The sequence below is a fragment of the Heloderma suspectum genome, chromosome 4 (genome assembly GCF_057233095.1).
Source record: "Heloderma suspectum isolate Gila_16-S chromosome 4, 16-S_ref, whole genome shotgun sequence".
Lineage (NCBI taxonomy): Eukaryota > Metazoa > Chordata > Lepidosauria > Squamata > Helodermatidae > Heloderma > Heloderma suspectum.
Genome location: NC_139461.1, coordinates 225,350,541 through 225,375,677, shown reverse-complemented (window position 1 = coordinate 225,375,677; position 25,137 = coordinate 225,350,541). Strand labels below are relative to the sequence as shown.

The 25,137-nt window shown below is 42.8% G+C and overlaps 1 protein-coding gene across 1 annotated transcript in view; it reads left to right on the top strand.

The window, feature by feature from the left end:
* Positions 1-24,728, top strand: part of TCEANC2 (transcription elongation factor A N-terminal and central domain containing 2) — a 30,486-nt gene extending 5,758 nt beyond the window's left edge. The window contains exons 2-5 of the mRNA XM_084852443.1: positions 896-1,006; positions 4,017-4,158; positions 5,473-5,666; positions 10,634-24,728. Coding sequence (XP_084708569.1) covers positions 905-1,006; positions 4,017-4,158; positions 5,473-5,666; positions 10,634-10,822 — 627 coding nt within the window. The 5' untranslated portion in view covers positions 896-904 and the 3' untranslated portion in view covers positions 10,823-24,728. The remainder of the gene's footprint in view (positions 1-895; positions 1,007-4,016; positions 4,159-5,472; positions 5,667-10,633) is intronic.
* Positions 24,729-25,137: the final 409 nt, after the last annotated feature.

Sequence of the window (25,137 nt, the reverse complement as noted above, 5' to 3'; positions counted from 1 at the left end):
CCTCGCTAACCTTGGCTTGTTCTCAGCTTTAGCCTTCCTGACACCATCCCTGCAATTCTGTGCTACCTGCCTGTACTCTTCCTTTGTTGCTACTACATCATGCTTCCTTGAAACCTTGGCAATTTGCTTTTCAAAAGTTTCATCCTTGTCCTCTCCTTGATTGAGTGGCTGGTAGTAGACTTCGACCACCATGTTCCTTTTATTCTTTGCTCCATCAAATCACTGTTGTGTTTAAGGCAGGGGGGTGCTACCTGTGTTCCCACTGCCAAATTTCATGCTGCCCTCAGCCTAATTTCAAAAGCCCTCTGCTTGAGACCAGTTCAGATCTCTGGCAAGAGTGATCTATCCCTCCCCTAGCAGCCCTCTGCTTAGGAAGGAAGAAGGAGAGAATGAAAAGGGGATGGTAGAAAGAGAAAAGGTCTAACTGAAGCATTTTGGTTCTGGCTGCTGCTGGTTTTGCTCCCACTCACCACCAACATGCATTCCCTGACAGATAACCCGGGGGGGGGGGGGAGTGTGGCCCTCAACAGAAAAAGGGTTGGCCAGACCTTTTTTAAAGAGTTGAGATGCTCGTAATCTGGTGCCCAGTTTCCATCTATGCCTTGTATAGTAGTAACAAATTTTTAACCTAGACTCTCTCTCTTTCTGGGTTCATTACAAAGTGATAGTTATAGAGCACTAAAGTATTTCTACACTCCCCCCTCATCATTCCTTTGCTACTTCTATCATATCTTCAAGTTAATTGGCATTATGCTTTCTTAGTTATAATTACAAAATCAATATCAACCCCAGATGTTTTATTGAAGATTGTTGTACAGCATCCTGCCTCCCACCCTCCCACCCCCAGCTTCACGTAGAATTGTCTTTTTGCCATAATGACTTCTGCTTCTTTAAGCATTGCATCATGGATAAATTTGTCATACGAAAACCCAGAACTGAAGGACAACCCAAGAAGGAAGATCCTGGAGAAAAAGTTTACAAGCAAGCCACTATAGAGTCTCTGAAGGTAGGATATTGCATATGCTCCCAATTATAGTAATTTTGTTAAATGTCCAATGTAATATTTTACAGTTACGCTTTTATTAAAAAAAAAATTGATGGTGCTTCTGAGGTTATAAATAGCAATGCAGAAACTATTTTCAGAAATGTGTAGGCAGAATCCAGTAGGGCAATCAGTGCTAAGGGAAAAATACAAAGGACATTCATTTCAAAGTTATTAGGACAAAATCCTTCACTAAAAATGTCACACAGTGAACTATTAAGTTTTCCTAAAGCAATCACAAATTTATGTTATGCACTGTAACTGCCATTTACAAGCCAATCTGCTAGAGAGATCCTACAGCAGCAGTCTCAAAACCTCCAATGAGACTTCATTGAAAGTGCTCTGACTATGTAGTTAAGATGCTGAACTTGTCAGAGTAGGCACCTGAGTCTTTCTTTGGCAAAGTGTCCTGCATCATTGATAGGAAAACTACAGTAAGTAACTTTTGGGAAGGTGATTGTACAATCAAAATAACTTTTACAATCAAAGTTTGAAGAAGCATTTATACTATGACTGGAATATGGGACATTCTGAAAAAGGGATTGACAAAATAGAGATTGGCAGACAGTGAGACTGAAAAATTACCATTGAGAGCTGTGTGGCCTGCATCCTGAGAAAGAAGAGAGGCAAGAAAACTAGCTAACTTAGGGAGCAATCCTATGGCCCCTAGACATTGTCTGACCATTGTCATGGTCAGAGGCAGCTCTCTGACCTTAGAAGGTAGAGTTGGAGATCTCTTTCTCTCTCACGCACGCGCAGCTGGTGTAGGAAGAACCATGCCGGCTGCCCTTTGAGGTCAGAAAATCAACCTCCAGGGCTGGGGGAGAAGCATTCGGTGGGCGGGGAGGGGAGGAGACCAGAGAGGCCAGAATACGAGCCACTTCCAGCCTCCTTCCCTCCCCCTCTGAAGCTCTGTCGCTAGATGGCAAAAAAGCCCATCTAGCAAAAAATGCAGGGTGGGAGGATAGGGAGTTGAAGATTGCCTCTGCCCCTCCTCCCACCCTGCACTGGATAATAGAAGCCTTTGGGTTCGGGAGCTTCTGATCACCGAGGGCGCAATCCTATCGACTGCGCCCTTAACGTCTCCTGCAATCTTCACCACTGCCACCAAGTGAATGTCTTTATTTCCTGGCTGCCTCCACTAAAACAGCTGTTTAATCTATGTGGTTTGTGTACTGACCCAGCAACCTCATTGTACTGGTTAGTGTGGTAAGGTAATTAAGTGTGAGATAAAAATCAAGGTATGAGACAAAAGTTTAAACAAAAAATTTAATTTTTACTAAACACTTTGAAAAGCAGCAATTTAACAGTTATGTGATATTTCTAAAAACAAACAGTGAAGTTCTTGAAACAATTTTAGCTGTTAACCATAAGAGCAATGAGGATTTGAAAATAACCTGGAAAAACACATCCATTTAAACTTAATCTAGACTGTTTTCCTATGTAAGCCAAGGCCTAAAAATAAAGCAATTTCAGCTCATCCTAGTCCATTGGCAGTGCAGCTCCCACCTTCCAGTTCTCTTGCTTTCAGCTCAACTTCTTTTATCCCTGAAATCTGGTTCCTCTGTGACACTTTCCATCCTGGCTTCTTCTGATTTTTAGCTCTTGTCAGCTCTCCCTCTCACTGTTTTGATCAATCAGAAGGGCAGTAGAATTTTGTTACGTTTCTAGTTCCCCCTAGCATTGGATCCACCCACAAAAGGGGGAAGGAAGAAGCATTGGATTCCACCCCCTCCTCTCCTCACCAGCCCCCAGAGCCCCCTGGAAATGCTCCCTCAAGTGTCAAGGGGCTCTGCCAAGTGGCATGGGCTGTGGCATGAGAGGGTTGAGGAGCAAGGGAGAGATTGCAGAAAACTGGGCAGAGGCACCCTCTGTGAGTGGAACAGAAGATGCTCTGCGTAATATCAAGATCCAACCGACTTTAACTAGGTTTCTTCCCACCCCTAAGTTTCAGTTTCGTGAACTGACTTTTTCAATCTCTTGGCAAGAACGGAGCCTAAACAAAAAGCAGTTATTTTACAACCGAGAACAAAACACAAAACGGCTGAACAGTTTCATTTCTTCACAGGAGCCATTAGCATAACGGTGGTAGGAATGGGAGAGGAGGAGAGGTGGGACTGAAGAGTGTGACTTGATCAAGAGAGCAGGTTGTGGGACTGAAAATGAACAGAAGAACCAGTTTGGAGACAATAGAAATAGAGATCTAGGCAGAGGGAGAAACATGGTGGGGAGTTGATGGGTAGTTACATGTCCTGGAAGAAGATTACAAAAACTCTGGTGTTGAGAGGGAGGGATGAATTTAAAAAGTAGGTCAAAAGTGGAGAAGCTTCAGGAAGTCAATGAAGTGGGGGAGTAGTATAGCTTGATAAGGAAGAGAGTGGTGCTGGTGGAGCTGGCTTGATATGGTTCTACCTATTAAGGCAGCATTTAAAACTTTGAAATAATTAATTAAATAAAGGTTAGCTTATAGTAGGCAGAGTTAGGAGGTTTGTACTCTCAGGCACTCAGCATACTGAGGCTGAAATGAAAAATGTGGATGGTGTGGTGAGGTATTAACTGTGGTCTGAAAATGATGCATAGTGATGATGCATAGTGTTTGGCGCAGAGGGAGACCTTAGATTGGGAGGCAGGGAAAATTGGGGGTGGAGCAGTTGACAGGACTAGAAGGTGTTTTTGAGTTTTTCTGAGAAATGCCTGCTCAACAGGCTCACTTCAGAATACTAAGTGAATTGAAGATGGCAGCCTAATGAGTTTATTTTGCTTTCTAGATTTCGCTCACTTGCTTTACATCAGGGACTTGCTGTGAAACAAGTATTCATCTGTTTGGATTATCAGGTTTTCTGTACTTGACTGCCTGTCATCAATAATTTATAGGTCAATAGCAACCGTATTAGCTGACACAAAGCACAATAAATTTGTTTGCAGCAAGTATGTATATCTCTTTCTGTCTCCTAATGACAATTCTCCTTCCTAGAGAGTTGTGGTTGTTGAAGATATAAGAAGATGGAAGTCTATGCTAGAGCTTTCAGTTCAGCCTAAGGAGAATTTAATTGAGGCCTTAATGGAATTAAGGAAGAAAATACCCTCCAAGGAAGTTTTACTTTCAACAAAAATAGGTAACATTGCTTTTATTTTCCATTGGAAGCTTGTATTATAGTTGGTGGAAATAATCTGAGCCATTTCAGATGTGTTCCTTTTAAAAATATACTAAGCATTTTTTAAATAATCTGAACTTAAACCTGCATCTTTTGGGTACCCATTAAATCTCCTGCACTTTCTCTACTCTGCTCTCAGTGAGCTTATGTTAGCAATTATTGGAGTAGTTAACCCCCACCCCCCGACATTCCCAAGGCAGCTTACAAATGGCCAGAATCCAACAGGACCTTACACCCCTGCTGCTTCTTTTCCACCCTGCCAATTCCCTTCCACAAGTGGTGGGTCCTGCTGATTTCATTGCACAAGCAGGACCCACTGCTTATGCAAAGGAGATTTAGCACTTTCTTGGGAAGTCCCTGAAACAAGTGGAAACGCTTGTTTCTGGAAGGCAACAGATCAGCAGAGCTCCCTTCTGTGTGCTCTGCCAACCTGCCTCCTTCCAGAAACAAGTGTTTCCGCTCGTATTACCCCGGAAGCACTAAATTGCCATTGCGCAAGTGATGGGGGTTGCCTGCACAACACAATCAGTGGGGCAGAAGAGAATTGGCAGGGGCATCAGCGCCCCATTGGATGCTGCCCCATGTGTTTAAAATACAATGAAATACGCTGTCGTAATTTAGGTGCCAGTTAAATACTTATTTATTTGTGCAAGCCTTGGGGGTATTATTTGTTTTTCTGATTGTGTTGGTGGGTTATATCCAGTCCTACTTAGGATAGACTCATTGAAATGAATGGGACATAAGTTAGACAAACATTGGATACAACCCATTGCATTTTATTATATATTTGTGATTTTAGAGTTATGTTTTTAATGTTTATATGTTGTATTGTGTTTTATGGAGGTTATTAGCTGCTCTGAGCTCTTTTTGAGGAAAGACAGGATATAAATCAAATAATTTAAACATTAGACAAGAATTACTAGGGAGGATCAAGGATATATTCAAGGTTTCGGATGTTCTAGATGCCACTCTGTTGCTGAACCTCTGGACCATAGCAGACCTGAGATAAAATAATCCTGGCCTGGAAATGGCTGTCAGTTTATACTACTACCAGTTTTTACTGCAGTCTGATGTTAGTCGCTCACAGGGCTGGGCTTTTTTGCCTGAGCTGCTGACTCTCACAGCTTCTAGCTCTCCTCGTGGCAGCTGCAAAAGACACTGGCGGAATAAAGGTGTTTATAAATCCCTGTGTCAGTCTTCAGATTTTCCATCCAATGTTACTATGTGCTGACACATTACCTACAAAGAATCTGTGTATCTCTCATTTTCTGCAAGGTCATACAGTGAATAGGATGCGCGAGCATCCAGACCAGGATGTGGCTGCTCTTGCCAAAGATGTGTATACCGAGTGGCGAACATTCATCAAAGAGCATTCAAATAGACCCTCGATTGAAGTGAGGAGTGATCCCAAAACAGAGGGCCTTAGGCAGAATGCACAGAAGCTTCTTGCTGAAGCTCTAGAAGTAGAGGTAATATATTTTTATTATTAATCTTTTGGAAATGGTTTTGTACGGAAAACATTTTTCTTTACAAAATCGGGTTATTCTATTAACAGTGTAGACTAGAGGTCAGAATTCAGAAGTGGGAACTGCTGACTTTGAAGGCAGATATAACGGTGGCCACAGTGGGTATTTTGCCGTTTGCATGACATGTACATCCCAACAAATCAAACACTGGTTTCAACCATCAGTCTTACCTCTCTTCTCAGGTTTCTGCAGGTTTTCTGTCTTTTAAAAAAGTTTTTAGGGCACAATCCTATGCATGTTTAGAGAGAAAAAATCTTACAACTCCCAGCATGGGGGATGCTGGGAGTAGCAGGACATTTTCTGTCTAAACATGCATAGGATTGCAACCTTAAGCACTGTAGGTATTTTATTCGTTTATATGTTCTTCTCCCGTGTGTGTGTGTGTGTGTGCGTGTGCGTGCACGCGTGTGTGTGTGTGGGGGGGACACAACTTTTTTTTCAAACTTGCAAAGATGCTCCAGGGATTGTGTGTGTTGATAACGTGATAGGTGTAATCCTGTCAACAACAACATTTGTGGCTTTTCCTCACCCAAACTGAAGCACATCCAAAAGCTACAGAATGGTTTCCCTGCCCCGTCCCCCCAGAACCCTTGGAACTGAATGCAATAACTGTGCTTCCAAACTGCCCCCACTGTTCTAGAAATGTTCATCTGTTTTCACCCTTCCTGTTGCTGGGAAAGAAAGAGAGTATAAAAAGTCTATATAAATAAATCTTTTTTAAAAAAGGCTCTTAGAGCATGGATATAAGAAAGCCACTCATGGTTGCTTATGAAGTTAATTAAGATTGCCTAGTCTAGAAGGACCCTTATGTTTTTGGTAGCTATGTGCCATGTAGTCACAGTGATGGTAGAAAGCTGCATGTGTTGAACCGGTCTGCTAGTCAGATGTTGAAGACTCAACTATACTTGGCTTTTGTGTATTTTGCCTCAGCAGCAGAGGCAGAGAGGAGAAAAAGAAAATAGAGAGAAGGGAAATGTCAGAAATACTAGAGGAGAGGGAGACTCCTGGAGCCTATGTAGATGAATAAGGTGACTGTGTGTGTGTGTGTGTGTGTGTAAGAGAGAGAATACAATGGTCAAATATATAGACATTGCATGGAAAGCTGCATCATTGGCCTTGCAGAATGGACAAACCTTTTTGTAGGTGGTTAACAAATGTCCTGTCAGATCCCATGACTAAAATCCATTGTTAGTTACAAATTTTCAGTGTAATTTCCCCACAACCACCCACTAATTTCCACTATAGTATATTGAGATATAATATAACATGTATCATGAGACATAGAAATTCTCCTGTACAGTAGCTGCACTTATTTAGTCATTTAAAACATTTATAGTCTTCCATTCACAGAACTCCAAGGGTGGCTCACAAAGATCATAAAACATAATATCAAATACAAGAAAACATAATATATAATCAGCAGAAACACGCATGACAGAATGATACTGCCAGCATAAGTAGTAAAATCATTTGTTAGAACTTGGTTTAAGGACCTGCTGGAAGAACTGAGCAAATAAAAAAGTCTTTGCCTGGTACTAGAAAGACAGATTTGGTTCCTGATGAGCCTCTCTGGGGAAGACATTCCATGTACAGGTGCTACAATTGAGAAGGCCCTCTATCTAGTTATCATCTACCCAATTCAGAAGGCAGTGGTACTAGGAAGGGGCCTCTGATGACTAATGTATAGTTGGACATGGTCATGTGGTAGAAGATTATCCTTTAGATACCTGAGACCCAAGCCATTTAGGGCTTTAAAAGTAAGCACTAGCCCTCTAAATTAGGCTCAGAAATAAACAGCCACTGTAGTTGTTTTATGAACTGATGTTTCTCCCCTGGCCAGCCCCAGCTACTAATTAGCCAGTGTGTTTTGAACCAACTGAAATTTCCAAGAAGTCCGGAGTACAAACATTTGCACTAATCTAAGGTGAACGTTACCAGAGCATGGATAAGTCGGGCAATGATTAGCAGGTGCTTCCATATCCCCAAATAGTGGCCCAGGCGAGCAAAAGACTTGATTTGAGACCCAAAAGTCTTGAAGTGAGGCCAGCATAGGTATCAGATTTATATATCTATAATTCTAAGGATTCATGGAAAGAAAGGAAGAATTATAATGTATGGTTTATTCTTAGTACTTTTATCTGCTAAATCTACACTAAAGCCCTCTGGGTGTTGTGTATTTCAGGCAAACTTTATATATGTAATTATGTGTTTGTAAATCAAAGTTTATTGTGAGAACCTACAGAGAGGGTCAATAGTGTACAAAGTGGTGGTAAATATCAGATCCCTGTGGTCTCCTTAAGTAATGAACACAACAAGAATTCTCTCTAAGCCTTAATGATCAGTTTGCCAGCTATATTAAACCCCATAATAATTATCCTTTTAATGTATTCATTAATTATCCTTTAAATGGCACGTCAAGGCACTCAAGAATTACAAAGCAAAATTTAGAAGCAGTGTTTACACTCCTTGTCAATTCTGGTCAGAAAACTATGAACCATTTCTGCTAAGGAGCTAATGGCAGGTCCTGAAGCCAGAGTGCTCAGCTTTCGTTGCTAGATTGGCCACTAAATTTGACCCATCAACTGTGGCGCTTTACCGTTCAGACAGATGCCTGAAGTGGCTGATCTGGGGCAGTGGTTCTAAGCCTGTTTGCATTGGGAGACTGTCCTGGCTCATACTTGTGAATGTGTATTGTAGCACATATATGAACAAGATGCTTTCCTCTTGCAGTGAAAGACTGGGTACACGGGTTCAGGGGCATCTTATTGCCACCTTTAGGCAAACAGGTACATGCTGCCTTTACCCTGTTTTTCCATCCACTGCTCCTTGCTTTACTCCTACTGTCTATATGCACATGTTTAAGTATGGCTCCTGAATGTACACCCACGCAGCACCACCTTTTTAAAATCTGCAAATGCACTTGTATGCACAACAAGAGTAGGAAAGCAACAACAACCAACCAACACCAAAATGATAGAGCAAGGAGGCAGAGAAAGAATGGCGACCCCTCGTCGCAGCACCCACTTATCCCCCTACTAACCACTGCTGTTGGTGACTGCCTATGCCTGCCCAATTGTAAAATGGATCTCCTTTTAGAAATTAACCTGCTAACCAGTTCCTGTTACTGCTGTTTTAACTACGGTTTTATAATGTTGTTTTACTGCTTGTATTTGAGTGTAATCCACCCTGAGAGTTTTTACTGGAAGGCTAAGTAGAAATTCACTAAAATAAATACATAACCAGCCTCTTGCTACAGTGTACAAATAGGGAGGAAAAGCGTGTGCAGAGGGTATTATGGGGGAGCACCTTGACTTAAGTAGTTGGGATTGTGTAAGGTCAGTCCACCCCCACACCACAGAAGTACTTGGGAGTCTCTAGTGAATTATGAATATGTACAAAATCAGCTTTTTTAAAAAAGGAACAAAGCTCTAAGAATGCAGGAAGAAGAAAAGGGTGCCTAAACGACTAAAATAAATAATTCTGCACATATTTTAATAAGGTTCTAATTTTCATAAAGGAATCTGAGTGAAAAACTCGTGTAGATAAGATGCATGATGAAGTGCATACAAACTGTTTGCAATAATTGCAGATCTAAAGCAGATGAATGTCAGTCTGTAATACCCTAAACAGCAGACCCTGGTATTGCCACGCTGGGGAACGATACATCTATTGAACCTCTGCCTTCTGGTAGGCTGGAGTCCTAACAGGGAAAAATGTGGTAACCTCAGTCACGGTGAGATCTGCACAAGTGTCAGATGGTGGGCCAGGGTGGTAATGGTTTAAAATACAGGGGTTCTCCCATTGTTGGACTCCTTCACACCAGCTCCCAGCTATGTTGGATTAAGTCATTATGATCTCTAGCCAAGAACATCCTCCTCTAAATGGAACTCAAGAGTTAGTAACGAATATAATGGCAGCCGTCTTGTTGTTTGAATTTTTCCCACAAGAGCCATTGTTACTAACACTGAGAGTTACTGTATGCATTTTCATGACCCCTCAGAGGTGAGCCGTGAGTGAAATAAGTAAAGGAAGATGTAGGAGTCCTAAGACTGAAACAGAATTAGAAGGTATTAAAAAGAATTGGTGCAGTGAGCTTTGGGCAATGCCTTTTAAAGCCACAATCCTGCAAAGACAGCGTAGTCAGTGACCTTATGGAATATGAGTAGGGTCATTGATTTCAATGGAATGCTAACAGTGTAATTCTGGTATAAGATACAAGAAAGAGTGGGAAGTGGTTATAACCACAGTGGAGGTGAAACAAGCATGAGGACAGTAATAGTTGAACATTCTACATTCTGCTCAGTTATAGAATTCCTTGGCACTAATGGCCAAAAGAGAAATAAACCCTTTCTTGGTAGGCAATAGTCACTTTTCATTTATTTCTATATAATTTATTTAGATGTCTCAGCTGTGCCAAATTACACAGCTTGGCACATGTTGAAGCAATAACTTCATAATTAACATTTAGCAAATCCCTTTCTGTTTTCTTAATTACACCTCCTTACACTTGCTCACTGAGTCTACATTTCCCTTTACAGCCCCGCCAGTCGGTCCTGCCAAGTATTTAGAGCATCTAGGATTTGGTTTTGGAGTGGAGTTTGAAATGCTATCAAAAGTGTCTTGTATCAATGAGTGTTATTGGAGGCAGTGCTACTTAGTTCATAATTGCTCTTGAACCTGATACCCCAGGTTGGCTGCAGATTAGTTTCCTGTTGGGCTGGCAAAAAGTGACTGACCACGCTGCCTTGTTCTTTAATTGCTGGAGTGAAATTAAATTGCTCTTCCTGTTTTACTTGTAATGTGAAGTGGATTTCCTTGAATTTGAGCTGATTAAGAAACCAGCCTCCAATTTCAAACAGATAGCTTCCTTATTAAACGTAAGGATCTCATTTCTTACTTTCTGTTTTCAGATTGGTCACCTGCTGGCGGAAAATATTGAGCGAGAAGCTTTTCATCTCTCTTCCCGTCTCATCAATGCGCCCTACCGGAGGACCGTGCGAGCGCTCGTATTTGCTTTGAAGCACAAGCCTGAAATCCGTGCCCAAGTGCAAAGCGGTGCGCTGTCACTTAGCGCATTTGTGCAATGCCACAAAAAGTGACTCAAAATGCCTGGTACAGAATGGGAAAGGGGTGGGGGTGAGACAGGTTGGCACAATTGTAACAAGAGTTGGAACCTCTTCTGTTTCTTAGATGAATAGGATGATAATATTCATGGTTCAGTAGCAGTGGAGGACCACAAACATTATGCGAAATCCACTGGAGGAGGTCAAGTCCTCATTTGATGCAAATGATGGTGTGCACTGGAGAGAGTAAACAGGAACAGGGAAGGGAATTCTACTTTATTTTATAGCAGCCTGGAAATTCACTTTAGGATGCAATCCTATCCATGTTTAGGCAGAAAAAAGTCCTACAGCTCCCAGCATGCCCCAGCTAGCCATGCTGGCAGGGGCGTGCTGGGAGTTGAAGGATTTTTTTCTGCCTAAACATGCATAAGATTGTGCCCTTAGCTTGAAAGAGATCTGGTCTTAGTGATAGACTCTGCTGCCTTTACAGTGTGTGGCACAAACCTACAAGGGCTCAGTAGTATGTTTAGGAGAAACTCTGGGGACAAAATGTAAAGGGACCACAATGAGCTTGTGAACTGAAGGCTAGCCTCATCCACTATCCTCCAGCATATGAGTCACCTCTCTCTTGCACGCTTGCCCAACAATTACCTGCTCAGCCTTCATTTAACTAGCTAGAGAATTAGGGTTGGATCCAGGATCTCCCTTCCGCGAGAGGAAGGGACCTTCTACAAGAGGAAGGGCTTTGTTCACAGAAAGTCCCCCCACCTGATTTTGTGGGGTCCCCCTACCACCACAGTTCATCCCATTCAGCAGGGTCTCCTGACTCTGTGTAGTATTTTCAGGGGGCTGGAGGGGCTGCTGTGGAAGGAGAGGGTGGAGAAGTCCACTTCAGCCAGCACAGTTGATGCAGTGTAAATCTGGATCCAGCCGTTACATTCTCCAATGCCTGTAAGCAGAACTATGAGTTTACATTGTTGTTGTTTTTTTAACATGCACACACACAGCAATCTATTTTTCTCCTACAGACTAATAGGAACAATAACTGTAATGAGATTTTCAAAGTATGATTTATTGGTAGAAAGTAGCCTTTAAAAAAAACATTGGGCTTTTCCCCCCACAAAAGGCAAACAATGTTCAGAACAAAAGCAGGAGAACTGTGATCTTGAAAAACTTTTAACACTGTTCAAAAGAGCCTTATATTAGTAGTGATGCATAGGATATGAATTCAACTTAACCAAGTCTCCTATTTTAGGATATGAATTCTACTTCCCCAAATCTCCTGTTGTAACATAACGTGCTGTGTGTAGCCAAGGCAGCATTGATTTTAGGAACAAAAACAAGCTAGATTCTGAACATGAACCTACTAACTACTACAACTGCCATACTGGAGAACAGGAGTTAACACAAGGCCAGTTAAAAGTGAGAATCTGAGGAACCAAAGCATAATATCAGAGGATAAGTGGGAATTTAACAATCTTTAAAGCGTACTTAGAATCATAGAATAGTAGGGTTGGAAGGGGCCTACAAGACCATCGAGTCCACCCCCCTGCTCAATACAGGAATCCAAGTCAAAGCCATCCCAACAGATGGCTGTCCAGCCTCATCTTGAATGCCTCCAGTGTGGGAGAGCCCACCACCTCCCTAGGTAATTGGTTCCATTGTTGTATTGCTCTAAGAGTCAGGAAGTTTCTCCTGATGTTCAGCTGGAATCTGGCTTCCTGTAACTTGAGCCCATTATTCCATGTCCTGCACTCTGGGATGATCGAGAAGAGATCCTGGCCTTCCTCTCTGTGGCAACCTTTCAAGTCCTTGAAGAGCGCTATCCTACCTCCCCTCAGTCTTCTCCAGGCTAAACATGCCCAGTTCTTTCCATCTCTCCTCATAGGTCTTTGTACTTATACATTTTAAAGTGTGTTTATACAAGTAGCCCCGTGGAAGAGTTTGCAGATCAAAAGGGATAAGGCCAAAAGGGAGTTCTGTTAGTTTAGACCCTTCTTCAGTAAAGACTTCTTAAAATACTGGCAAATGCTGTGCTAGGAAGACAGGACATCTCCAAAGGACCAGCTAAGGGGCAAGTAGGAGTTAAGTCCAGCAGGAGTTGTTTTCATGGTTTCATGTAAGGTCCAGTTGGAGGAAAGAGCAAAGATGCAAGCAACGTGCAATAAAACCAGTGTAACTGATACGTAAATAAACATGAAGCAAAGCGTGTACTTAAAGAAGTCGTTACACTACCTTTATTATACAAACCCTTCCTGTTCCTCAGTAGGTAGTATGCAGTCCATATCGGGCTTGTTGAGCCTTTCAACATGGTGTGCTTGTGCCCACCCATCACAGCTGCCTCTGTTGTTCACCATGGCTGTGGATGCCATAATCACAGCTGCCACACCTCCTTATGATTCCATGTGGTTTGTGCAGTGTCATAAGGAAACTTCTTGGTTGGGGCTGAAGTACTGGCTCCTGCCATAAGTGAGGGTTGTGCATAGGACTGGTGATAGCCCCAAAGGTGGCAGGCCTGGGAGCAATCTGGCTGCAGTCATAATACAAGTAACACTGCTTACATCACAAAAAGCTTTGAAATAGTAGGAAGCTTACCTAATCTTCATTTCCATGCTCCCTGTCATGTAAGTTTCAGCCTGCTTTTTCCCCATGGCCATGAAGCTTTGTCGGTTGCAACGTGTGTGTTTTTAACTGAGGTTCAGATTAGAATTCCCTTTGTACCATATGCTGGGTATCCATGTTGGAATCTTGCTAGCTCTCTGAGCAAAGCAGTTTTTGCCTATTACACTCTTCATTCTAACATGGCAGGACCTATGGGACAAGCTCAGCTGCTCCCCATTAGCTTCCAACAAACTGCAGGCTTGGTAGCCTGGCAGAAGTGATCCCGTTGCCTCAGCAGTCTTTCACCTTCCCTCCTCTCCAAGCAGATTAACCCATGGTGTACTTTGCTCACATAAGACCACTTCCTGGTCTCAAGAGACAAGGAAGTCCCTTAGCAAGTCATCCAGTCACCAACCCAGTTAGGAATGACAGTTTCCAGCTCACTGCAAGCCTGTTAACTTTGTAGTGACATGATTAGACCTTTCATTCTGTTAGGTCTCAGCCTTTAACATAGGGCACATAATTTGAACTCAGTTACCCTTCCTACAGCTGGTGATACCATTTTCCGTTTTATGGTTTGTTTTACCCAGCTCTAGGTGTGCTATGTTGTTACCCAGAAATCCTGTCTTTTTCTGCATTACTGCTGCCCAGGCCCTCTTCCCTCTGCCCCTTTCCCTCCTGCCTGTTTGCCCGACTGCATGATGGGAGGAGGATGGGCAGGCAAATATACAGCTTGCTATTTGTCTACAACAGTAAAGCAAAAGCTGATGGTACAAAAAGATGCTTTCAGTTTAATCCTATGCACATTTACTCTGAAGCAAGTCCCACCAAGTTCAATGGAATTTACTGTAATCCTTTACACACCCCTACCTGGGAGTAAGTCTCATTGAACTCAATGAAGCTTACTTCTGAGTAGGCATGTATAGGATCGCACTTCATACCTGCAACACTGTAAAGCATAAAAACTATTAGTCAGTGGACATAAGTGTGTGTGTGTGTGTGTACATATTCATGTGCAAGTTCACTCATATATGCAAAATACAAAATTACAGTCCTTAGTGCCATAGAAATGACCATTTTAGTTAGCCTTTTGATGAGCTGAGTATGGGGTTTGTGTTATTGAATGGTCGTGTATTCCTGTGTCAAAATGCCATCTCTCAATTAAATTAGCTTCCACTTCCCATAGACTTGGAGCCTATAAAATTGTTTATTTTAAACATCAGAGAGCCTTAGTCCCCCAAGACTCTTCTGCTTTAAAAAAATAAATAAATAAATGCTGCACATTCCAAATTTAAACAAAGAACAGATAGCTAAAATGAAATTGTCCCTGTCAAAGTGGAACATGGAGCAAATATTTCCACTGAAAGTAGTTCTATAATTATTCTAAATCTGTTATATAACCCCAATTTGGAGCATGTTGGTGAGATCAGCATAGCTATAATGAACATCAAGAAAAGAGGGTATTTCCAGGCAGTGATACTTGTTATATTTTTCAAATATTAAATATATATAGGTTCAGTTACTAAAATCAGATCCTGATACGAGGAACAGCATAACCTAGACTGTGGGGCATCTTAAAATAAAGAAATAGTTTACTATCAACAGAGTTTTGCAATGTTTTGATACAGAGTCAGTTGACATAAATGAGAACTAAAGTTCCTAGGACTCTCTTGCTCTCAAAAAATAAAGGCAGTTCCACCAGGATGCTAAGGCTGTGATACTATACCCACTTACCTGGGAGTAAGCCCCTTTTAACTCAATAGACTTGCTTCTGAGGGGACATGTATTGGATTGCATTGTAAAAACATTTTTTGTTTGGCTTTTTTCACATCAGTAATGTGAATGTAAAGTGCATTGGGTGACATGGATGCTTCATTTCAAAATAACTCTCTTTTACTTTCTATCCCAAAGTCTGGAATGAAGATCTATGATATGGTTCTGCTGCTGAAGCTAAGCAGGGCAGTTTCCAATCCTGTAAACTGCCTGGATAGGAGGTCCTTCCTCAGAACCATAGGTAAGTTGCCCCAAGCTCTTGGGCAGAAGATCAGGATATAAATGTAAGCAGTAAAAGTAGGCAAGTGTCCACAAATGGTATATAACCGGTTCAAACATAGTCCTTGACACTGGAAGTGCTTCCAGACAAGGCTTTTACCCTGCAAGCACCCTGCCTCAAGCACAGAATTTTACAGGGGGTTCCAGATGTCGTCTTCCATTTGTAATGCTCCCATATTTTCTCACTGCTTCTCCTATCTTTTTTTCTTAACAGAAAAAACCCCGTTAAGTAGGAAACGACAGAACAGGTGCACAATGTATTATGATTGGTAGTGCTAGGAGCTGGAAGCCAGGGCCCCCAAACCAGCAGAGAGCCCACTGCCGTAGAAGCGCCACCATTTGCACTTTGCACAGAGTATCTAAGGATATCAAATGGAGACATAGAGAATTCTGAGTTTGCGTCCCTCAATTCTTCCAGATTAGGTGCGGCCCACTGAAGGCACCATGCCTAGGGACCTTCAAAATCCTGGAGGAGCACTGTTCATGAATCCCTGTTTAATTAAGCAGCAACATCAAGTTTTACTCTTAGGTCAATATAGCAAAACAAGAATGTCGGACATCTTTCCTCAGCTAATTCCGTGTGCCTGTTTGGTACCGTAACCCTTGTTTGGCTGGTAGATTGATTCCCTTAGCCTCTGGACTGCTTGGGGGCCTGACATTAGCCCAGTAGCCCCCACTTTGCTTACAACTAACAAGAAATGACAGTTGAAATTATATTTTTCTCTTAAGAAATTCTGATTAACAAATTAAAGGTGACTTGGCAAATGTAGCAGTGATGGGAAGGTCCACGTTTTCAAATGATTAAATATGTTCTGGCCACAATGACAAAAAAGGAACTCTCAGCAAAGAAAGGGGTGGGGGGAACCTCAAGCATCTGAAATAGATGCTTTTAAAGGTATATAGCTGAGAAAATTACATTCACATATTAGTGCAGCTACTCGCACATAGGTTTGCATGGCTGGAACTGGATCAGGTATTTGTCTCTTTAAGAAGTCCATTCTCCCTTTGTGCTCTCCAGATGCAGAGTCTCTTCTGCATAGTGCTTTATCCACAGAGCATGCCATTCCACTGGATACCACAGGATGGTGCCCTATACAATCAAACCTTCCACTTCTGTTCTGATACAACATGAAGCAAAGCTAGGTGGATAAAAACTTTTAGCAGAGCTAAGGAACATAATCCTTTTGAGCATATATAACACAGAGGCTTGCAGCAGGATATGGTGATGATCTTTTTGAATGGTTCCTTGACAGCTCATCTAATCTAAACTCCTGCAGTAGGTCTGGGTTCACTATATGCCTAGGCAGGGCCAGCATCAAAGGTAGGGATGGTTGGGCACTTGCTGACAGTGCACACCGCAGCAGCGGCCCACTGACAAGAGCCCCCTGGACTTGCTCCTCCTCGTCACCACTGCAACTTGCTTATTCACCTGCCTCTTGCTCCAGCCCAGACGATGGGGTGGTGAGTAGGAGGAACAGTAGACGCCACTGTCTACTTGCTTACTGTGCCTGCCAAGCAAGCAAGTGGTAGCAATGATGAGAAAGAGAAGGAGCAAGAGCAGCTGGTGACAATAGCAGTGAGGAGGTAGACTCACGGGGGGGGGGGCATTGTGGGTGTCTTGCCCAAAGGCCCTCAAAAACTTGAACCCGGCACAGTACCTAGGATATTTGCTCCATTTTTAGAAAGATTTCCCCCACTAATGTGTTACTGAAACCTACCGGACCAAAATCGTAACTCTTTGCCTTAACTAGTTGCTGTTCTTTGTGGTAGCAGGAACACTCAAAAAGCTATTGTTCACCATGTTAGCAAAGTCTAAGAGTGGCACATCTGTGTTTGGGTTAGTGCTTTCAGAGTGTCCCAGAGACATCTGCCTGGCCACTGTTGTAATGATGGACCTCTAGACCTTTGGTCTGATCCTTTAGGCAGTACTGGCCCTACCATTAGGCAGAGTGACACAACTGCCTGAGGCAACAGATGCTGGGGGGAGCACTGGTGACAAGATGTTGGAGGACACAGCTGTGTGTGCCACACGGCCTGCTCTGCCATGCCCTCCCAAGCTAGCTTTCTGCCCTCAGGTGCTGTGGTGGTTGCTATCCCATTGGCAGTATTGAAACAACAAGGTGCCATTTGTACATGGAATGGGAGGGGGGCACCTTCTTGTCCTTCCTCTTAGGCAGCAAAATGTCTGGAACCAGCCCTGCTTGTAGGACAGCTTGCATTTGCGTGGGGAACACAATCCAGCCAAAATTAAATACTTCCAAATCCCATTAAAATCAATGTGACAGTTAAGCAGGTGCATAAATTTCTCACATTGAAATGAATGGGACTTAAAAGTGGTTAATATTGGTGGATTGTGTCCTTGATTATCATGAACTTTCATTAATTTTTTATTGTTAAATTATTCTCTTAAACTTCTTTTTCTAGTGTAGACAGGCCCAACTTCTTCACCTATCAAGTTTTCTGACACCTTTATCATATGGGTAATAACATGAAACTACAGTTATTCCAGGCATGCAACAAGCTTTTCTACACAAGGCAGTTAATCTGCCAAATCTACTTTTGGTTTCATTTGCAGAATTGAGATCAGAGCACTACACAAGGAGTGTTTCCTTTCCTGCTTTTCTTCTATGTAACTTCTAGGTGGCACTGTGGTCTAGCAGAACAGCACAAATACACAAGAGGAGCTCACACTCTCTTTTGCTTTCACAATTAAATGCCACATTTTCCCTCCTCTAAAAAAGAACTTGCTGAAAGTGTTGGTTAGACACAAAAGTAAAATTGGAGGGTCACAACTTCATCTAAAGGAGCAATGAACAACCATGAGTAGGGAATGACAAGTGCATAATAAATGCCCTGTGTAGAAAAGCTCAACATCTATTTAGACAGTGACTGTCTCCTATATAAAACTGCTTAGAGATTTTTTTAAAATATTATTTTTAAAAATAATATGGTAAGTGGTATATAAATCTATTAAATAAAAATAATAAAAAATACCATTAATTCAAGTGGGAAAACCCCGCAGAATTCTTCAACTCGAAACCAGACTTTACAAGTGCACAAGGAGTAGTATTGTGCTAAACAATATACAGTAAGCAAATTATTTGAATATTTCAACTTTTTTAAAAAAATTGTGCATGAGATGCAGAGGACTGAATCCAAAGAAGGTTGGTGATGCTAAAGTCTGACATTAATATTATGTTACTTTTTGTATTGTTTTAGCCATTAATCATTACAAAATACCAAGAAAAAGTTAAAATTTAAATGAGGCAACACAAAAGTTTCAATACAGTCAGACAGCTGTGATACAGTCAATAGCAGCTTAGTATAATTCACTTGTGACTTGGTTAATGGCAATAAAAATGGCAACTTTGAAATTAATGGGATTTAACTTAGTTGCAACTCCCTTGTCCCACTGATTTCAACTGGACCTAAGTGCAACTAACTTTATTCAAGCAATATTCATGAAGATGTAACACCTCCATGCCAATTTATTACTATGTCCTAATTTCAACATGGGGCACTGAAGAACAGTTCAAGGAGAATATTCAAAAATGTAATATTGATGGAGAGTTGATTAGGGAGTCAGGGTTGGGGCCCATGGGCAGGATCAGGGAACACAGAGAAACGGAAAGTTTCTCTCATCCTCACCTTGGGCCAGGCTTCACAGAATAATGGCCCTGTAGTCTCATAGCCTTTGCAAATGTTGCCTTCACGTATAAAGCATCTCTCTCAGTTGATCTATTGCCATGCCAAAAATACTTCAGCTTTTATAGTGGACAAATAGAAGTGATGCAGCAAAGACTGCCTAATGTACTAATAGATAATCAGATACCCACTTACAGATGTGCTAATGGGAAGGCGATTTACAGTGTGAGAACAAGCTGCCCTCACACCTACAAAAACTTCAGAAATACATGATTAGGCATCTTAACCACTCAGAGGATGACAAACCAATCATGAGTCAACAATGTGACGGGGAGGCACAAAAGGTCAATTCTATTTCAGGCTACATTAACACAATGTACCATCCATTGCCCAGTCTTGGGAAGCAACAGTGCTCTGGGTTTTTGGTTTGTTTTTGTTACTCAGCTCTGGTCTGATCTGGAGTGCTGTGGTCAGTTCTGGGCACCCACAATTCAAGGAGGATGTTGACAGGGAAAAATGTTCTCAAGGAGAGCTGTGAGTTTCACAAGCAAAAGCTAAGGCTGTCGGTGTTCAGTGTTTGATTTCTATAAAGAGAGGTGCCTAGGCTACCTAAATAAGTCTCACAATCTTATCACTAATCCCAAATGTGATGCACGTGGGTGTCATGAGCACTGATTGGATGATCACTATATAATAATAGTTTAACCATCACTCACACAGCAAGACATATGTGATAGCTGGACTTGCTAGAAAAACTGTTTCCCAGAAACTCTTGTTAGATGTTTTACGCACACAGACACAGTGATTTCTTAGCAAAAAGAGCAATAAAGTGACAACATCTGGTACTTATTTATTAATTAATTTCTGTGTACTACCCATCAGCTGAAGGTCTCTGAGCAGTTCACAAAACAAAGCTTAAAACCATAAAATACAATAACATAGTAAAACATAATATAAAACCAAAGTAGGAACCAAGAGAAAACCCAGCAGAAGTGCAAAGATCTAAAAATGCACTAACATGATTTTTAAAACTGAAGGGCTAAAAAGCCTGCGAAAATAAAATGGTCTTCACCTGGAGCCGAAAAGACCACAGCATAGGCGCCAGGCAAGCCTCTTTGGGGAGGGCATTCCACAACTGGGGTGCCATTACTCAAAAGGCCCTCTCCTTAGTAGCTACCCGCCTCACGTCATTCAAGGGTGCAGCTAGAGAAGGGCCTCTGAGGATGATATTATGGTCTGGATAAGTATATATGGAAGGAGACAACCCTTTTTAATATATTCTACTGGCTATCTTGGTACCATTATGAATGTTTGAATAATAGTTGCACGTATTTTAATAACAAAACACCCTAAAAAGTGCATACGGAGGGAAAAGTTTCAGTGATGCAAGTTTTAAAAATTATTGACAGCACAATTTCTACCTTTGACAAAACTCAAGGCTATTTTCATGCCCAAATCTGCGGAAATTCTACTACTCTGAATTTCAGTTTGCACTTCTGTCTAGCAAATTAGCATTCTAACACATAAAACTGCATGCCTTAAACCAAGAGTATGACAAAGCCACTGTCTATGTTTCTCCAAGGATGGAACAGAAAATAAGGGAGCAATCCTATGGCCACTAGACAGTGGCTAGATGGCCATAGGATATGTTGTTTTCTGGAAACTGACCTTGGAGCCCATGCTCCAAAGTCGGTTCCCCGAGTACCAACCTCCCTTCACTTCCTCGCTGCCTCGGAAGCGACGTGGAACAGCCCCGTCCTCCGCACTCACAAGAGGAGTGTGGAGCGGCCAGAAAGGGGTGTGGCTGGGGACATACTGGGGCAGGGAGAGCGTAACTGCCTGTATGACACATCCTATGTGTCATACAGCAGCCTCCTTCCCCACTCCATCCTCCCGCGACTAGACAGCCGCAATCAGCTGTCTAGCCAAAAAAGCAGGGCAGGAGAAGTGCGGAGGGAACAAGCTCCTCTGTGCTTCTCCTGCCCTGCTTTGGATAGGTGGTCGCCTCCGGGTTCAGAGGCGGCCGCCTGTCTAGATAGGATTGCTCCCTAAGAGGTTCATTGCAGCAACTCATGGGCCTACCTGAAAGCTCCAATGTGGCCCTAGGCATGGACCTGTAGTGCCAGCCCTGCCAGTGCCATCCATATGGGGAAGATGGCCCATCTGAATACATACGCATAAAATCCTTTATACGTAGGCTGCATTCAGTCAATTTTTATCTGGGAATTGGCAGCATCATTTTAACCAATGTGCATTTGGATGGTTTGTAGAAAGCTGGGGCAAGCATGAAGTTTCTACACATGGGGCCAGATCGGACTTTTTAAACATTGTCCAAACTGGCCCAATTCTCTCCAGGAATTCCATACAAATGGGCTCACACAGCACACGTGAATGCTTCAGTTACAAAGACTAAAAACTAGACAAGTGCATGGATGTTGGGAATATCAATTGTTATTAGCCAAGCTAGCCAGAAAAATGCACCTTCATGCTGGCTGGAAATGATGGGGATTGCAGTTCAACACTTCTGGAAGGCACCAGGTTGGGAAAAGCTGTTATAAGCAGCCAGAAACTGTAACTGAATAGAATGGCAGAAACTGCATGGTTAGCAAATTTCAAAAGCCCGCTGGCACTAAAACAGGTTGCAAGTTCTGGCTCAAATTAAGACCTGTTGTTGCACTTCCTGGTAGCCCTAGGACGATCACACAGTTGCCATCATGCCTGAAGGAACCCCACTGTAATGATACTAAGCCTGATCTGCCATATTTTGTTCTTAGTTAGTAATCTCCAATTCTGAAAACATTTTGCTACATGGTGCTAATCATGACCAGCCATTTTCCTAGGTGGCTACCTTGAATAGCATTTTTGCTGCACCAGTAGGTGGAAGGGCTGTTACCTTTTCGGTGCCACCTTAGCCTTCAGCTACTAAGGAGCGTCAGAGGAAGCATGGAGTTCCTGATGCTGCTCTGAAGAAAAAAACACATCAAGTGACAAGGAAGCTAAGCAAGGACATGAATAGACCCAGGGACAAGTGAAGATGTTAAGATAACTGAGCAGTATCAAGCCGTCAGGTCCTGGGCCAGTATTGAGTTCAGGGGCGGAGGGCGGGGGTGGGGTGAGTAGTGATAAAGGTGGAGTAGGCAGCACAGCAGAACTTCCACAATTGTATGTTTTTTTCCACTGCTGCTCTCAATGGATTTAGCTCTGAAAAGCTGCAGCTGTATCTGAGGATACAGATGTTACTTCCTCCATGCAGGTATGTACATGAGCATACATGCTGGCTACCCTGTATGGCGGAATTTACTCCTGTCTGCAACTGGCTCATAGAGTGGCTTTGGATGTTCTAAGGAAGAAGAGTGACAGGAAGTGCAAATGAGTCGTGTTGTGTGTGCCACTCCTCCCCCCACCAGCACGTATTTATGCTTGAGCTCTTGCCTCTCCCCCTGGAGAGTGATGGGTGTCTTGTCACTGCATCTAGAACACACACATCTCCCCGTGTGGAGGGGTGATGTACAGACTTGTTTAGAGCTCCTGGATCTGCGCTCTAGGTTGGGTGGGAAATATGGATGGAATGGTTCTCAAAAAGTTTTGCTGGCACTACTGCCAGGTTCTACCCACTTTTCATCATGAACACTGAGTCAGCAATTCCAGCAGCAGGAGGCAGCTGTCGGGCATGGTGTGAGGATGAATGATCATGTCAGGACTAGTTGGAATTTCACAGCCCACTGGGCCGGACAAGGAAATGGACTGGCCACATAAAGCGCTTGCTGCAGGTTAGCGGGGCAAGCAACACCATCTAAATTTTAGATAAACCCTTTGCTTTGGGTGCTGCAGTCCTTAAGACAGGCCCTATGAGTCTTTTTATAATTCTTCTCTTCACAGCATGCAACACTGTCATGGGGGCTCTGCAGGTGATAGTCCCTGAATATAATGGTTTTGTTTTGAAGGCAGTGGCGGTTGAAATGTCCTGGCAGGGGCTCTGGCTTCCTTCCTACCCATTTCACATCCCTCCTCCTGCCTGCTTGTTCGTCCTCGTTTTGTTGTTCAGCCCACAGTAATGTGATCTGGTGCCACCCATCCCCCCACAGTTACAAAGGGAAGCAGCTCAGACCTTTCCTAGGCTGGTGGTGTCACTGACTTGATTCAGTGCCAGCTCAGAGGAGGCAGGCGGGGGGCTTGCATTCCCACTGAATGAGAGAAACAGAGAAAGCTGTGCATCCCTCTTTAGAGATGTGAGCTAGATCCTTCTGACTTGAGACCAGCAGCTTTGTGCATCCCAAGGGGAAGGATTCTACATCCCTAGCCCATAATAATCCCCTCCCTAAGTTGTAACCCATCAGCAGCACACAACCTCTCCTTTCCCCCCATTTCACTTGAGGAAGCAGGTTGTAAAACAAGCAAGCTTGTAAAGCAGAAGAATACAGACTCCCCTCAAAAATAAAAAAGAAACATTACCTGATCTTAAAATGAAAGACATTCTGCTAGTCTTAAAATTCAAAGCACACAAAAATCAAATAATGCCGTATGGCCTGTTTTTGTTTTTGCTGGCTGTACATTTTTAACCCTTCCCTTATATCTGGATCTTAGAAACATTACAAGGATCTGTCAATTTAACCACTGCATTAGTCTTTCTGTTTTGTGAGAAGACATAAAAGAAGCCAACTGCTTGCCATAAGACATTGCGACATATCCAGTGTTAGTCCTACTTAGGGTAGACCATTGCAATGAATGGGACTTAAGTTAGACTAACATTGGATACAACGCATTCTGTGGGCCTGACTGAGCGGAAGCATTTGGTGAAGACGACTGTGACTTCTGGTAGTTGAAACTGTTGCCATTTGGGGGGGTTATGTTGCTATGGTCTTTCTGACAAATGCCCAGCCTTGGGTGGGTGGTATAATAGAAAATCCTGAATTCAGGCTTCAGGTAGGGTTAAAAGGAAGAGGAATTTCAGAATTTAAGGACTAGGACCAAATGACGCTGATATATAGGGCCTGAACAGGTTCCAGTCAGAACTCAGATTGTGATTTTCAGCAAAGGATTTGCAAGGGCTAGCAAATACATACAGAGAGGGCTTTGTGCTCAGAATAGGGGACCTGAATGCTCTAAAAGTCATAGAGCAGAAGAGGCAGGAAAGCTCCACATAACATGGTTTCAAGGGTTGAGGGCTTTTCAGCATAATGAGGTGTTTGCACAATAAATGCACATTTATAGCGCCCAGGCCACATGTATTCCCTCAAGATGTCAGGGATACTGCATTTCCCCTGCACTTGGCCTGCAGTCTTTCGCACCTGAAAAATGAAATGCTGCTCCCACTGGTAGAGCACATGCTTGAATGCAGAAGGTTCTATTCTAGGCATTTCCAGGTGGGTCAAGGGAAGACCCTTGTCTGATACCCAGGAGGGCTGCTGCTGCCAATCGGTGTGGATAGCGCTGAGACAGATGGATCCATGGTCTGATTTGATATGTGGCAACTTCCTATGCCTGTTGTGGAATATGCATGTTGGCTATAGCATAACATCAGAGGTAATGAATAACACAATGACCCCCATTATAGCCATATGATTATTTTGTGAACTTTTTAAAAAGTCAAAGTAGTTTCTTCCTAAGGCAATAAACCAAACAAAGGAGAATCGGAGCCTTGAGATGGCGCTTTACCGCATTTAGATTCAGCACAATGGGAGTTACTTCTGGGGAGAAACATCCCCCTTAAAGTCCGATTCTTTTCTTAAGTCGAGTTCTCCCTGGTATAGTTGCTGTGTGCCCCAACCCTGCATTGACCTCAGGTATGCTAGCCCTGCCAGGGGTGTGCCTTTCACCCTGACCCCGGTCAAGGGTGTTTCCTGTGTGTTTCCTGTCCCTGCACAAACCAATTAGTGTCTCCTCAGAAGTAACTCCCATTGTGGTCAATGAGGCATGCCCTCTGAATGCCCATATCAGAACTTACAGAGATCCCCCTCAATTGACATGGCACAGTTTAAAGCCCAATTCCCTAAAGCGCGATCTCGATGCTCTGATTCTCCTTTGCTTGGTTTATTGCCTTAGGAAGAAAACTA